The sequence below is a fragment of the Mesoplodon densirostris genome, chromosome 1, assembly GCF_025265405.1.
Source record: "Mesoplodon densirostris isolate mMesDen1 chromosome 1, mMesDen1 primary haplotype, whole genome shotgun sequence".
NCBI lineage: Eukaryota > Metazoa > Chordata > Mammalia > Artiodactyla > Ziphiidae > Mesoplodon > Mesoplodon densirostris.
In genome coordinates this window covers 85,147,545-85,163,024 of record NC_082661.1, presented here as the reverse complement: position 1 = coordinate 85,163,024, position 15,480 = coordinate 85,147,545, and the positions used below count along the sequence as shown (strand labels likewise).

Genomic DNA, 15,480 nt, shown 5'->3' with positions numbered 1-15,480 from the left:
CTTAATTGACTGGGTTAGTACCTTTTTTCACTTCTGAACCTACACCACCTCTTAGAAAAGAGAAAAGTTCTCACTAACTTTAATTATAAATAAAAGCCAGTTGAGATAAATATAGAAAGTTTAATTGTATCATGCATAAAAATTACTTTTTATAAATTACTGAAATATGCCCATGAAATGAATTTCACCTAAACTTACAAATCATTCTACCTACATTAATTTAAAAATTGTCACACTAACCTCGTTTATAGATAGGAAAATCAACTCTTTCTAAATAGTCATTAATTATCAGGAGACACCTAGTAGCTCTATTGTCATTGTTAAGTATACAAACAAAGCCTTTTAATAGTTGGGTAGTGACTTATTTTAGTTATGATATGAGCCTTAAATTATTTTTATAAAGTTATTTTTTGAACAAAGTAAATATATGTTCAGAATCTCAGTATATTTAGTTTGGTCTTATTTCAGAATTACTTGTTACAGTATACTTCCCCTTTTCCCAGTATTGTCTAATATTTTAAGGATTTTGAAAAGTCCATAGTTACTAAAAGCAGATGTAGTCTTAACTGTAAAATCTGAATTGTTTTGATTAACATCCTTTTGTTGTGATTTATGGAAGGGACTTTTAATTCTGATGAATCATTCTTCTATTTTATTTTCACTCTTTCTTCATCCTTTTCTTTCTTTTTATTTTTTTTATTTTTTTTGCCTATTTCTGTAAGAAGTTGATCAGTTCATGAGCTAGGGCTCCAAAATTGGCATATATAGCAAGCACCATATCTTCATTTCTTTTTAAAAACGCCTATTTTCTGTTGTTATTTATGACATAAGTTTTGTGTGGCTTCAGTTTGCCAGTTTCTCAGCAATAGAGTAAGCCCAAAGCTGTGCTTTTTTAAAAAAAAAAATAATACTTAATATTTAAACCAATGGCATTGATTACCAGGGAGTTGGTTTATATTTGCATCTAATGATGTCCTGAACATTATAATAAAATAAGAAATGCATAAATATAAGTTAAATAATTATTTTGACAATATCTGTAGCTCAAGGGAAGCAGTAAAAGGAAAAGGTCATTTCAGAAAATATAGTCAATAAGTTAATTTGATATAAATCATATAAAGATGATTCAAGAATTAGATTATAAACAAATAGTTGTTTTCTATTTTTCAATGTTATATTGTCTCTCCATCACTAGACAAGGGCTATTTATCTTTGAAATCCCAGCATAGTTTCTAGAACATGATAGGTAATCAACAAATTTTTGCCAAAAGTATAAATAAATGAATGGAACTAGACCTGAACCTAATATTATTTTTTAAATTCCTGTCACATTATCAATGCTTGCTTCAAGTTGCAATCTAATACCATGATAAAGCAAATGTGTCATCATACAATGTAGCTCACTATCTTCCTCAATGATTTATTATGCAAGTCATTTTTAGAATTAGGATCAGAGAACACAGACCTTTAAAGCCAGAAAATACCTTACAAAACCATTTGCATCAATCCCTTATTTTATAAATGAGAAAACAGGTCCAGAAAGGCAAAGAAAGTTTTTAAATTGACTCCAAATTACACAGGTTGTGGGAGAGCCAGGACTGAACCCTGGTCTTCCGGTTGCCAGGCCAGAGTTTCTTTTAATTACACCATGACAAGTGTCAGTGCAAGAACTCTAGAATTCTGAGAGCTGGGTTTCAGTCTACTTTATTATGGTGTTACTTAAGCCAAATAAATATATGTACTTCCTTGAATACTACTTTCCTCATTTCTAAAGAAGAGAGAGTAAATTTCATCAGACTTGAGAGTATGTTATATAACTCAATGACATGTGACTTTATTCCATATATTATTATTGTTTATTGCTCTGTGTTATTTATCAGCATTTAATTGTTTATTTCAATATAGCTATTTGGGATTATTTTATTTATTTAGTTCCCAATCTTCTAGGAACACTGAAAAACTATCAAGACCTGTTCTTAAACATTTTACCTATGACCAGAACATTTGACCACAGGTGTATAAGATTATTGTCAGTAATTGGAAATACTAGTGATGAGAGAATATGCTTTATTCTAATGGACATTTTAAATCTCATTGTACCTTCCACCAGAACTGTAGTTAAAGCATTATACTTAGAGATATAAATGTAAGTTATGAAAACTAGATTTATTCATTTATTCAGATGTCTAGACTTGTAGATGACTTTTCAGAGAATCTCCCTTAAGCTGCTATATTTCATATTATTCTTCAAAGCTGCTTCTCTGTTGTCATTATTGAAAGAATATGATTATATAATTATACTCTGTCAGATGAGGTAGGGGTTATTTTAGGCTCATGCTGTATTAGCTGCAGACATTTTGTGATAAGAGGATACTGGGCATAATTATAGGGTAACATAACATTACATTTATCCATGACTTCAAGTAAAAACCATCCTTCATAAGTGTAAATACTATGGTTGAGTAAAATTTGATGTCTAACTGAATTCATAATTATAACTAAATTCAATTCATGGGTGTTGAAGGATGCTCATTAATGTGAAAAAATACTGTTTAAGATGTTCTCTAACCATTTATTGTTAACCAGCATCATAACAAGGGAAATAGAAAGTTCAGGAATGAATAAAATTTTAGTGTTTGTGAGTGTGGTTGTTAGTTTTGTAATGTGTTTTAGTAATTATGATAAAAGATCAGTGAAACCAGTCTGTTTGCTGTAAAGAATTTAGCTGTTCATTCAAAACAACTTAACTAGTGATGGCAGCTGGAAAGGTTTCAGGTTTAAATTCATAAGTAAACTTATAGACTTTTCATAGCTATAGGAAGAAACCCTCAATAAAAAAAAAGACAAAAAAACAACTTATATTTGTTGTAGTCTCTAGCATCTCCTCAAATTTAGAACCAATGCACTATTGCTTTTTGATTCTTCATACCTGGTATTTTATTTTTAAAGTCATTTTCCCAAAGCTAATTGTTTTTCTACTATAAACTTCTTCCTCTAAAATCTCTCTGAATGATAAGAGAATATGGTATTCATGTAATATGTAAAATATAATTTAATTAATTTGTTTGCTTTTTTAAACTTCTGGTTGATGAAAACTCCTGTCCAAAGAGTTTTGTCCACATTGGTTTTGTTGTTAATAAATAACAGACTTCTCTACACAATGTGGAATAAATGCTTTGAAAGGAGATCAACTGTGTCTGTAGTTCCCAGGCATGTTTTACTGCCAGGATGTATTCAGCCAATAAAATGCTTATACTTACTTTATGGAGCACTGTGTGCTTTGGAAATGTTTCCATCCCAAACATTTAACCAGTGGTGATAAGACCATGGAAACTTTTAGTACCACAATCACCACTCCCTCTCCCTGGTCTTAGCAGAACAGAGGAGTTCTTCAGTGCCAAATCTACAAACTTACAATGTCTGTACTGAACTAAAAAGATACTCATATCATGCATAATATTTCTTTTGTTTATCCACCTAAGCTATTCATTATCATGAAAAGAAAAGTCTAACAGAATGAATGAAAAGAAAATTTGTAGAATACTTGTTTGAGAATCTAATAACACATATAAATTTAGAAGTGCTGCCCATTTATTTAGATACCACATTATCAAGTTATACCTACATTTATTTGTGCTTTAGATTCATAATGGAAATTTTCAAATGTATATTTGTCAGATCTTCTTTGTCGCATCTTAAATAGTCTGGCACCACGGTTACTGAGATGGGATAATTCTTCCAACATGATGTCTCTGGGGATGCTGACTTTTTTGCCCAGGTCCATGCCATCTACATCTGTAAAGCAATATTCATGTGCATGAAAACCCCAAGATAAGCATTTTTAAATGCTTTGCTAAATTTCATAATTTATTGCCCGCTATATGCTAGTATAGTGACTAAAATATAGGCTCTTTACTCAGACTGCCTTGGGCTGCCTTGGGTTGAATCCTGGCTCTACTACTTTCTAACTGTATGATCATAGATATGTTACTTATTTTTTGTAAACCTCAATTTCCTTATCTCTAAAGTGGGGCTAATAATAACACTTACTGCATAGGGTTGTTATGAGGATTAAATAAAATGTTTCTTATCAAACACTTAGCATCATACCTGGCACATAGAAAGAGTGAATGAAAGTAAGCTAATGACACTATTAATTTAATCTTTCCTTATTTAGTGAGTTTTCAAACAACACTGCTCATAATTCTCTTCATAAGCTCTGTTTGACTCCCAACATTTTTCTGTATCAATTTTAGCAGTCTCTGTTATAGGAATGCCTACCCTTTGGCCCATGCCACCCATTTTCCTGTCTCTGTCAGAATGCTATTCATCCTGCATCTAGCACCAAGGAGCCTAGCATAAAGTAGGTAGGTGATAAGCATTAAATGAACAAATCCTTCTCAATCTAGCTTATGTGCCATTTCTGTCAATTCCTTCTCTAAAATCTCTATTCACAATTATTCATGCCTTTTCTGTATTCCCATAGCACTGAATCACAATTACTTGATTCCGTTTTACTTATTTTATGGCTTGCATATTCTTTATGCTTTTGTCTTTGTGTCCCCCATGCCTTAAATATAGGAGATGTTCAGTAAACAACTGTTATTTTCTATTTCTAGTACTGAAGGACTTTTCTAAAATCCCAAAGAAATAAACTCCTCCACTTGCTCCTTTAATCAGAAATATCTTTTTTGTGTAACCCACAGAGTTCTTTTGCCACTGTGGACTGCTCTTAAATGCAAAGAAGAAAAATTGGACCATTTGTAAAATAAATAATTATGCTGGTTGATTGGGACAACATTATCTGATGTAACAAATTAACCCTAATAATTAGGCTTTTGGAGGTCTTTAGGGATAAAATAATAAAATTACTTACAAATTTTCTCTCCATTTTGCCTTGAAAAGAAATCAATTTGTTTATATATTTTGATGTTACCCAGAGAGGAGCTCCACTAATTAAAAAAATTATAATATCAAGACTTCTGCTTCTGGGAAGATAGAATAGATCTACTTTTCCTATACCTCTACTAATTAAAACTAAAAATCCTGGACATTATATATAAAATAAACATAAGAAGACTCTGGAAGTTGGAGAGAAGAAGGCAGACCAGCTAGGGACAACAAGGTCCTTCCTCAGGATCCAAGGAACAACAAGGTACTGAATTCTCTGGGTTTTCTTTTAGCCCCATATATCCCAGACTTGGAGCTGAAGATGCTATTAACCCAGAAACACCAAAAGGTGCAGCCAAAAGCCTCCAATAAAAGATTGTTCTCACTAGCCAAGACCAGGAAAGAAGCAACCTAGAAAGACAGAAAACTTTTAGACAATAGCTACTCTACTTCAGCCAAATACCACAAAAAACTCTACTTCAGCCAAATACCACAGAAAAAACCACAGAATTTTACCCTTGAGAGGCTGTAATGAGGTGCCCTATAAGGGTGGTATCAGAGGGGCTAAGGAGGAAGCTGGGACTTTCATCCCTGTCAGCCAGTAACAACCCTCCATCCCTGTAGTGTTAGTTGAGACCAGGTGGGGATTCTGAACTCCTACCCCCTCCTACTAGTAACTAAGTGACCCTCCTCAAGTTTCAGTGGGGGCCAACTGGGAAACCTTGACTTCCTACTTCCACCTGGCAGTGATGAGGTGGCACTCTCCTTCCCCTGCTGAAGCAGTGTCAGACTAGGATAGATAAAACAGAAGGCTTAAATAAGAGCAAGATTCTTAGAACGTAATATGACAATATGCAGGCTCAAATAAAAAAATCATTTGTCATACCAAGAATCAGGAAGATCTCAAGCTGAATGAAAAAAGACAGGTGCCAACATGAGGTGACTGAGATATTAAAATTAAATAACAAAGATTTTAAAGCAGCCATGATAAAAATACTTCAAAGAGCAATTACAAAGTTTCTGGAAACAAATGAAAGAAAAATAGAAAATTTTAGCAAAGAAATAAAAAATCATGGCAGAGAAATAAAAGTTGTAAAGAACCAAATGGAAACATTAGAACTGAAAAATAAAATACCCAAAATAAGAAGTTCAGTGGATGGATTCAGTAGCAAAATGGAGGGAATAAAGGAAAGAAATGGTGAATTGAGAGAACAATGGAAATTACTCAATAATAACAACAGAGAAAAAAAATAGACTGGAAAAAAAAGAAAGCCTTAGGGATTGGTGTGACTAGAACAAAAGATACAGCATTTGTATCACTGAAGTCCCAGAAGGAGAGGAGGCACGTGGGACTGGAAAAGTACACAAAGAAATAATGGCTAAAAACTTCCCAAATTTGGCAAGAGACATAAACCTACAGATTCAAGAAGCTAAAAGCATTCTATAAAAGATAAATCTATAGAACTCTACAATAAGACATATTATAAACTTCTAAAGTCTAAAGACAAATCGAAAATCTTGAAAGCAGCCAGAGGAAAATGACAACTTACCTATAGGGAGAAAAAAATGAGAATGACAATGGATTTCTCATCAGAAATCATGAAGATCAGAAGGAAGTAGCACAAAAATGCTGAAAAAAAAGAAAGGTCAACCCAGAATCTGATACCCGGTGAAAATATTCTTTAGAAATAAAGGGGAAATTGAGACATCTTCAGATGAAGGAAAACTAGGAAATTTGTTGCCTGGAGACCTACCCTAAAAGAATGGTTCATGCTGTTACAACAAAATGTCAAAGACTGGTGACTTATAAACAACAGAAATATATTTCTCATAGGCCTGGAGGCTGGAAGTCTGAGATCTGGGTGCCAGCATAGTTGGTTCAGTTGAAATCATTCTTCTGAGTTGTAGACTGCCCACTTCTCACTGTGTTCTCACATGGTGGAAGGAACAAGAAAGGTCTCTTGGGCTTCTTTCATAAGGTCATTAATATCATTCATGAAGACCCCACCCTCATGGCTTAGTCACCTCCCAAAGGCCCCATGTCCTAATACCATCAGGGACATTAGGATTTCAATATTTGAATTCTGGGGGGCCACAAATATTCAGACCATAACAAATAGCTAAATTAAGTTCTTTAAACAAAAGGGAAGCAATAAAATAAGGAACCTTAGAACATTGGAACAAAATAAAGATTACAGTAAGCAAAAACGTGGGTAAATACAGTAAGCTTCCCTTCCCCTCTTGAGTTTTCTAAATTATGTTTGATCATAGAAGCAAAAATTATAAAACTCTGATATAAATATATGTAGAAAATAGTTAACACGATTTTATTATAAACAGGGGAGGGTAAATAGACATGAAGGTAGGTAAGTTTTCTGTACTTCACTTGAAGTGATAAAATGACAATATCCGTAGACTTTGATAAATTAAGCATATATAATGTAATAGAACAACTACCAAAAACTATACAGTACACTTGAAAAACTATAGATAAATAAAAATGGAATTCTGAAACATGTGCAAGTAATCTGTAGGAAGCTAGGAAAAAGAAAACAGAAGGGAAAAACAGAGGCAATAAACAGAAAACAAAAAATAAAATGATAGACTTAAGCTCTACTACATCAGTAGTAGAGCTTAAATAAAAATGCTCTAAATACCCTAATTAAAGGATAGAGACTAGCAGACTGGATTTAAAAACATGACCCAAGGGCTTCCCTGGTGGCGCAGTGGTTGAGAGTCTGCCTGCCGATGCAGGGGACACGGGTTCGTGCCCTGGTCCGGGAAGATCCCACATGCCTCAGAGCGGCTGGGCCCATGAGCCATGGCCACTGAGCCTGCGCGTCCAGAGCCTGTGCTCCGCAATGGGAGAGGCCACAACAGTGAGAGGCCCACGTACTGCAAAAACAAACAAACAAACGAAAAAAAAACATGACCCAAATATAAGCTGTCTAGAAGAAACTCACTTCAAGTAAGTGCCTTGAACAATATAGGCAAGTTGAAAGTAACAGGATAGAAAAAGATATCAAGCAAACATTAATCAATGGAAAGCAGAAGTGCTTATGTTAATTCCAAAGTGGACTTCAGAGCAAAGGAAATTTCCAGAGACAGAGAACGTTATATAATGATTAAAGTGTCAATCCACCAAGAAGACCTAGAAATCCTAAATGTGTATGCACCAAAAAACAGAGCTGCAAATGGAGCAAAAATTAATAGGAATAAAAGGAGAAATAGATAAATCCACAATTAGAGTTGGAGACTTCAACATTCCTCTCTCAACAAGTGATAGGACAACAGAGAGAAAATCAGCAAGGATATAAAAGAAATCAACAACACCATCAACCAGTAGGATATAATCCTATTGTTTATAAAATATTTATAAACAGTATAAAATATTCTACTGAACAACAATAAAACGCACATTCTTTCCAAGTGCACATGGAGTATATACCAAGATAGACCAATATCTTGGACCATAAAATAAGCTTCAACAAATTTAAAAGAATCAAAATTATATACAGTATGATCTCTGATCACAATGGAATCACACTAGAAATGAGTAACAAAAAGTTTACAGAAAAATCTCCAAACATTTGGAAACTAAAAAAAAAAATCACACTTCTAAACAATCCATGAGTCAAAGAAGAAGTCTCAAGGGAAATAAAAAATTCATTGAACTGACTGAAATTAAAAATAGAGCATACCAAATTTATGGGGCACAGACAGTACAGTGCTGAGAGGGACATTTATAGCACTAAATGCATACATTAAAAAAAGAGGAAAAGTATCAAATCTATACTATAAACCCAAAGCAAGCAGAAGGAAGAAAATAATAAAGATAAGAGTAGAAATTAAAAACAGAAAAACAATAGAGAAAAATCAGTTGAGCACAGAGTTGGCTTTTGAAAAGATCAGTGAAATTGACAAACCTCTAGCTAGACTGACACAGAAAAAAGAAATGTAGAAGATACAAATTACCAGTATCAGGAACAAAATAGGGGATATCACTACAGCCACTGCAGATAGCAAATGGATAATAAGAGAATACTATGAACAACTCTACATGTAAATTCACATAAATTTGAAAACAGAAAAAATATGACCAATCCCTTGAAAAGCAGAAAGTAACACATCTCACCCAACATGAAGTAGATAATTTGATTAATCCTATAGCTATAAGGCAATTGAATTTATAATTCTAAAATCTCCCCCAAAAGATATCTTCAGACCTAGATGGTTTTACCGGAGAATTCTACCAAACATATAAAGAAGAATTAACACCAATGCTACATAGTCTCTTCCTGAAAACAGAAGATGAAGGAACACTTCCCAATTAGTTTATTACCTTGATAGCTAACAGGAACAACACACAAAAAAAGAAGCTACAGATCAATATCCCTCATGCTTATAGAAGCAAAAATCTTTACCAAAATATTAATAAATAGAATTCAACAATACAGAAAAAGAATTCTATACCATGAACAAGTGGGGTTTATTCCAGGGATACAAGATTGGTTCAATATTCAGAAATCAATGTATTCCACCATATTAAATGGCTAAAGAAGAAAAGTCACATGATCATACCTTTGGGATCTAGGGCTGGACAAAATGTTGTTAAACTTGACACCAAAAGCACAGTCCATAAAAGGAACAGTTGATAAATTAAGCAAAATTAAATACTTTTGCTCTGAGAAAGACTGTGTTAAGAGGATGAAAAAACAAACTACAGAGTAGGAAACAATATTTGCAAACCACATATTTGAAAACAGACTAGAATATATAAAGAGCTCTTAAAACTCACCAGTAAAAAAACAAACAATCCAATTAGAACATGGGCAAAAGACATGAAGAAATATTTCACTGAAGAAGATATAGAGATGGCAAATAAGCATAGGAAAAGATGTTCAACATTATTAGTCATTAGAGAGATGCAAATTAAAACCATGAGATATAACTATACACATATCAGAATGGCCAAAATGAAAAATAGTGACAGCATCTAATGCTGGGGAGGGTGTGGAGAAACTGGATCACTCATACATCACTGTTGGAAATGTAAAATGGTACAGCCACCCTAGAAAATAATTTAATAGGCTCTGTTAAAAACTGAACATAGGGCTTCCCTGGTGGCGCAGTGGTTGAGAGTCTGCCTGCCGATGCAGGGGACATGGGTTCATGCCCCGGTCTGGGAAGATCCCACATGCCGCGGAGCGGCTGGGCCCGTGAGCCATGGCTGCTGGGCCTGCACGTCCACAGCCTGTGCTCTGCAACGGGAGAGGCCACAGCAGTGAGAAGCCCACGTAATGCAAAAAAAAAAAAAAAAAAAAAAAAAAAAAAAAAAAAAAAAACTGAACATAGGACTACCAGCAATACTGGGCATTTATCCCAGTGAAATGAAAGCTCATGTTCATACAAAAACCTATACACAAATGGTCATAGCAGCTTTATTCTTTTTTTTTTTTTTTTTTTTTTTTTTTTTTTGCGGTATGCGGGCCTCTCACTGTTGTGGCCTCTCCCCTTGCGGAGCACAGGCTCCGGAGCACAGGCTCAGTGGCCATGGCTCACGGGCCCAGCCGCTCCGCGGCACGTGGGATCCTCCCAGACCGGGGCACGAACCCGTGTCCCCTGCATCGGCAGGCGGACTCTCAACCACTGCGCCACCAGGGAAGCCCTATTCTTAATAATAATAATAATAAAAGAAACAACTCAAATGTACTTTAATGAGTAGGTAAAAAGTTAAAAACACTGTGGTCCATCCAAGGCATGGTACTCAGCAATAAAAATGAACAAACTATTGAAACACAGCAACTGGATCTATCTCGAGGGAATTACACTGAGTGAAAAAAGCCAATCCCCAAAGGTTACATACTATATGATTCCATTTTATAGCACCTTAAAATGAAAAGATATATATATATATATATATAAATGGGAGACATTAGTGATTGGTAGGACTCTCTTGACTGCATGAATATCAATATTCTGGTTGTGATATTGTACTATACTTTTACAAGATGTTGCTCTTGTGGGAAACTGGGAAAAGGTACATGGGATTGCTTTATATTCTTTCTTACAGCTGCATGTAAACTACATTTATATCAAAATTAAAAGTTTAATAGAACTATCAAGCCATGAAAAGACATGAATGACCCTGAAATGTATATTGCTAAGTGAAAAAAGCCAGTTTGTAATGGCTACTATATGACTCCAACTCTATGACATTCTGGAAAAGACAAAACCTTGGAAGACAGTAAAAGAATCACTAGCTGCCAAGCGGCTGTGTGGAGGGAGTGCTGCACAGTGTAAAACTTTATGTAAACTGTGGACTTCAGTTAATAATACTACGTTGATATTGGTCCGTCAATCATAACGAGTATAACGCACTAATGCAAGATGGTAATAATAGGAGAAACTGTGTGTCGGGAGGAGAAGGGGTATATAGGAACACTATACTATACTTTCTGTTTAGTTTTTCTGTAAACCTAAAACTGCTCTAAAAAATAAAGTCTATTATTAAAAAAATGTTCAATTTAAAAAATTTTCATAACCCTTCCTAATGCAGTGCAGAGTGGCATTGTCTACTCTCTAAGGTGAAAAAAAAAAATTCTGTGCTTTACACTCCCCAGGGTTGGCAGAAATAGCTTATGGAAGAGGAATGAAGGCTCACAGCAAGGTAGATGAGGGTATTTTACAGTTTCCCCGGATTTGTTTGCCAGCTCTGCTGAGTTCTACAGGGAATATTCACTCTTGTTTATTTACAAGTGTTTGGAGTCTCTGTTACTCTGTGCTAGCAACATGGAAGGAGCTGGGTTATTTTTCAGTGTGTCTGTGAATATATCCCTCAGTGTTCTAGAAAGTGTGACAGGAGTGGACTATTTCAGCTTTTTGATTCTGGAATCAAAATAGCAAGTTCCCTTTAGATCACAAATGATCAAAAAGACACAATATGGCTTATAGTAATTTGATGCAATACTACGGGGTGGAGGGGAAATCTCCTTTAAATGCTTCTTAAAATAATTCAATTAGCAATGCAAGAGAGAGAAACAGAATAAAATAATAACACAGAAAATCGAAATCCATAGATTTTTTTGTCCATTAACCTTCTAGGAATACACATTCTATGTAATGTATTTATATATTACAAATAATGTTTTTAAACAAATTTTCTAATGGGACATTTTCAGGAAATAAAAATGCCCCAAAGCAGGCAGCCACTAGAAAATGCAAAGACGACAGTCTTTATATTACAGCAATGGAATTTTTCCTTACAGTTAAGGCTACAAAGTCTTTTCATAAGGAAACCAAAACAGGGATGCAGCTTTTCTCTTTCTCTCATTTTCTGTTACCAATTTGAGTCATTATAAACAGTTAAGTGAAAATAGAGGGGCTAGAAAAAGGAATAGCTTATTATTATGTTATTTTCTATAAGTTCTAAATTTCAAGCTATGGCATAAGTTTACTTTGGGGATACCAAGACAAAAATTTGAGAAAATGTTTTTATCTCATTTTCCTCTTCTTATTGGCCCCCAATATTAGCTGATTCCACCAATGTTTCTGAAATAACCACATGCCCTAAGTGAATTCCATCCCTCTGGCCACTTAGATTTACAATAGTTTTCTGGGGTATATTTGACAGGAATTAATTAACCCTTGTGATTGATACAGGAACAGGTGTGTGACCTGACCTAGGTCAATGAGGCAAAATATCAGGACTTTTCTTTGTGTACATTGTGCCAAAGATACTTTCTTTTCCTGCTGCAGATAAGCACGGATGTATATTGCCCAGGAAACTGTTGGTATGTACTTGATAAAATGATAGAACCAGATGTGGGGTGAAGCTTACCCCAAGAAAATCAGAGCAGAGGGAAAAAGAAACCTGGTCCTTAATGGCATACTTGAGCTGCCAGATGAAGACTTATCAGATCACCTCTGAACTTTTCAGTTATGTGAGGCAATAAATTCCCTTTAGTTGGTTTCTGAGTTTCTGCTATTTTCAACTAAAAGCATGCTAACTATGGTCATTCTCTTCAGATCTTCATCTCACTGATGTAGGTCCAAAAAGTCTATTAAGATTGGAATCAAGAAAGAGTAAAGAAAAATAGCCTAGAAGCGCAGTAGTGGGGGCCTCGAAGAGGAGAGGAAAAAAAGAGCAGAAGTATAAAATATGGATATACCTCTGGCCAGACTCATTTGGGCTCATAAGAAACATTCACTCCTTTTTAGCAAAACACAATAATCATCACCCAAGCTACTACAAGGAGTAGATGTGCAGCAAGAGCCATGAGGAACTTACCTACCCTCAGTAATCAGTTGGTACAATCCATTATTACTAGTAAGCTTATACCACAAGAGAGGAGATATAAGAGACAAAAAGGAAAGAGAAGAAGGCACACAAAATAATTGACCAACTCTCAACTCTCTTTGCTTATTCTTCATACTTCCTTCCACTACCTTTAAGCCTAAATTTTCTCCCTCTTAACTCTGTAAGTAACAGACAGTGAGTTAATCGTTGGCTTTGAGTGACCATCTAAAGGTACTGTGGATCTCTGGGACCAGAAGCACTGCATGAGAAATCTAGTGGTGTCGGGAGCAGGCTAGTACTGGTTCACAAGAGTCGATTGATAAATTTTCAGAAATTCTGTGAGCCAGTAGTTAAACTCAGTGAACATAACCACTATTAAAATTAAATTATATAAACTTAATAATAAGTTATATTAAAAAGAAAGCAATAAATACTCAAAAATATCACTTTCTAAATGTTTTACTCCTTTTTGCTATTATCTATGCTCTTGATGTTTTCTTATATCTATTATATCTGTATGGTGGAAATACTATATAGTGTTGTATTACTACACATCTCTTCCCAACTCTGCATTCAGTTTCTCCTTGATGGTAGCTCAAAATTGGCTATGGCAAGAGTATTCATACCACAGAAATTGGCAAATTCTACAAACCAAGGCATTTCCCACCCCCCAAAGAACCAGTTAAATATTCACTAGCATACTGATAGACATAGGAACATTTTAAGTCAATATATTTTGCATAAACAAACAAACAATAAAAGACATAAACTAAATTCTCCAAGGTTTTTTTTCCCTTCCCTTCCAGTAGTTAAGTTTATGATGTAATTGGAGCTGGAGTTCCAGACCATCTGTGAGTTGGGAAATCTAATGTATGAACACTTTCATTTACTTAAACTTTCAGAGTGAAAAGAATGGTGTCAACTGAGCAGATAGAATCCAAGTTCAGCTGTTCCCTGCCCTTTATTGCAAACCTCTGTGCAGGGTCTTAACAGTGTGTTTAATCTGGATGCCTGATAAATGATATAACTTATTCAGGGTTCATATCCTTGCCCTGATGGATTAGAAGGTTGTCTTTGTGGCATTAGATCATCTATTGAAAATAATATTGCTAGGCATGCTTTCCTGTTAATGTCGTTTATAGTGATCCAGAATTTTCCATTTATTCTTTAAAGATTTTATAGGACTTAATCTATTATAGTTTGCTACTATTTTAAGGAAATAATGATTATTTTGGAATAAATATCTAATTATAAAAAACTATTAAAATATAACTTTAGGGTCTTGACCATTATCAAATTAATTTCCATAAAAACCTCCACATTTTTCAATCTACTAGAAATATTAAATAATTGTAATCAATATTCTTTCTTAATAATGTCCTCAAATGTGCATTATTTTTGTAGCTAAATTAAGATTTAAAATCTTACATTAAAAAGTTCAAACTTTTGATTTTTGAATATACTTTCCTTCCACTTTAACCATATTACTATGAGTACTGGAAACCAAATGGAAAATTGCATTTTATTGGGAGAATATCAGTGATCTTTGAAAATGTGACCAATTCCTTTTTCAGACCTTTCTTCAATATGCAGTCTTATGAGCAGACACTGAACCTAAATTCCTCCAAAGGAAACATTTTTTTTCACATTTATTTCATAGGTTAACATTCTAAAACTTAGTCAACAAGGATTTACGTGTGCACAGGTAGTTCTGTATTTTTAATTTGTAATTTTGATCCTGCCAAAGTTACATATTTAGTTAGATCAGTGAATCCAATTCATAGTTTGTAAAGATACCCACTTACAAATAATAGTAGTAAGACAAAAGATCTTTTAAAACTGTTTCCCCATGATTCACTGGCAGCTGCAATTCTGGTAAAATGGGCAAAACCACAGAAGGGGAGATAACTGAAATTGATTTGCTTTAGGGTGGTCCTATCGATTTACTTAAAAGCCTGATTGAAGCCAAGAGATTTTCTCTACGCTTAACAGGACTCTTCTGCCTGTTTACAGACAGTTGGCCTGTGTGAATTGAATAATAGTCCATAAATATACATTACTGCATACTGCAACATGCATATATATATATATATTATATAAAAGTTAATAGTCCAGACTGTGATTTTGAATAATACTTGAAAAGTCTACATTTGATTAAAAGTTTATTAGTAATTTTTAATAATTTTCTCTAGATTAAAAAGTTGATTTTGAAACTCATCTGGGATTCTGTATTTTCCTATTTCATATCTCCTTGCCTTGATTTGAGTTCAAAAATTTACTGTTAATTAAAG

At 34.3% G+C, this 15,480-nt stretch overlaps 1 protein-coding gene and 1 long non-coding RNA gene across 3 annotated transcripts in view; one reads left to right on the top strand and one right to left on the bottom strand.

Annotated features, from left to right (window-relative positions):
* The window catches only part of LOC132494368 (uncharacterized), a 198,530-nt gene that overhangs the window by 33,747 nt on the left and 149,303 nt on the right, over nucleotides 1-15,480 (top strand). The gene's annotated exons all lie outside the window — the stretch shown is intronic.
* Nucleotides 1-15,480, bottom strand: part of MYOZ2 (myozenin 2) — a 35,911-nt gene that overhangs the window by 15,345 nt on the left and 5,086 nt on the right. For both annotated transcript variants that reach the window (XM_060105398.1, XM_060105404.1), the window contains exon 3: nucleotides 3,626-3,795. In XM_060105398.1, the coding sequence (XP_059961381.1) occupies nucleotides 3,626-3,795 (170 nt within the window). The remainder of the gene's footprint in view (nucleotides 1-3,625; nucleotides 3,796-15,480) is intronic.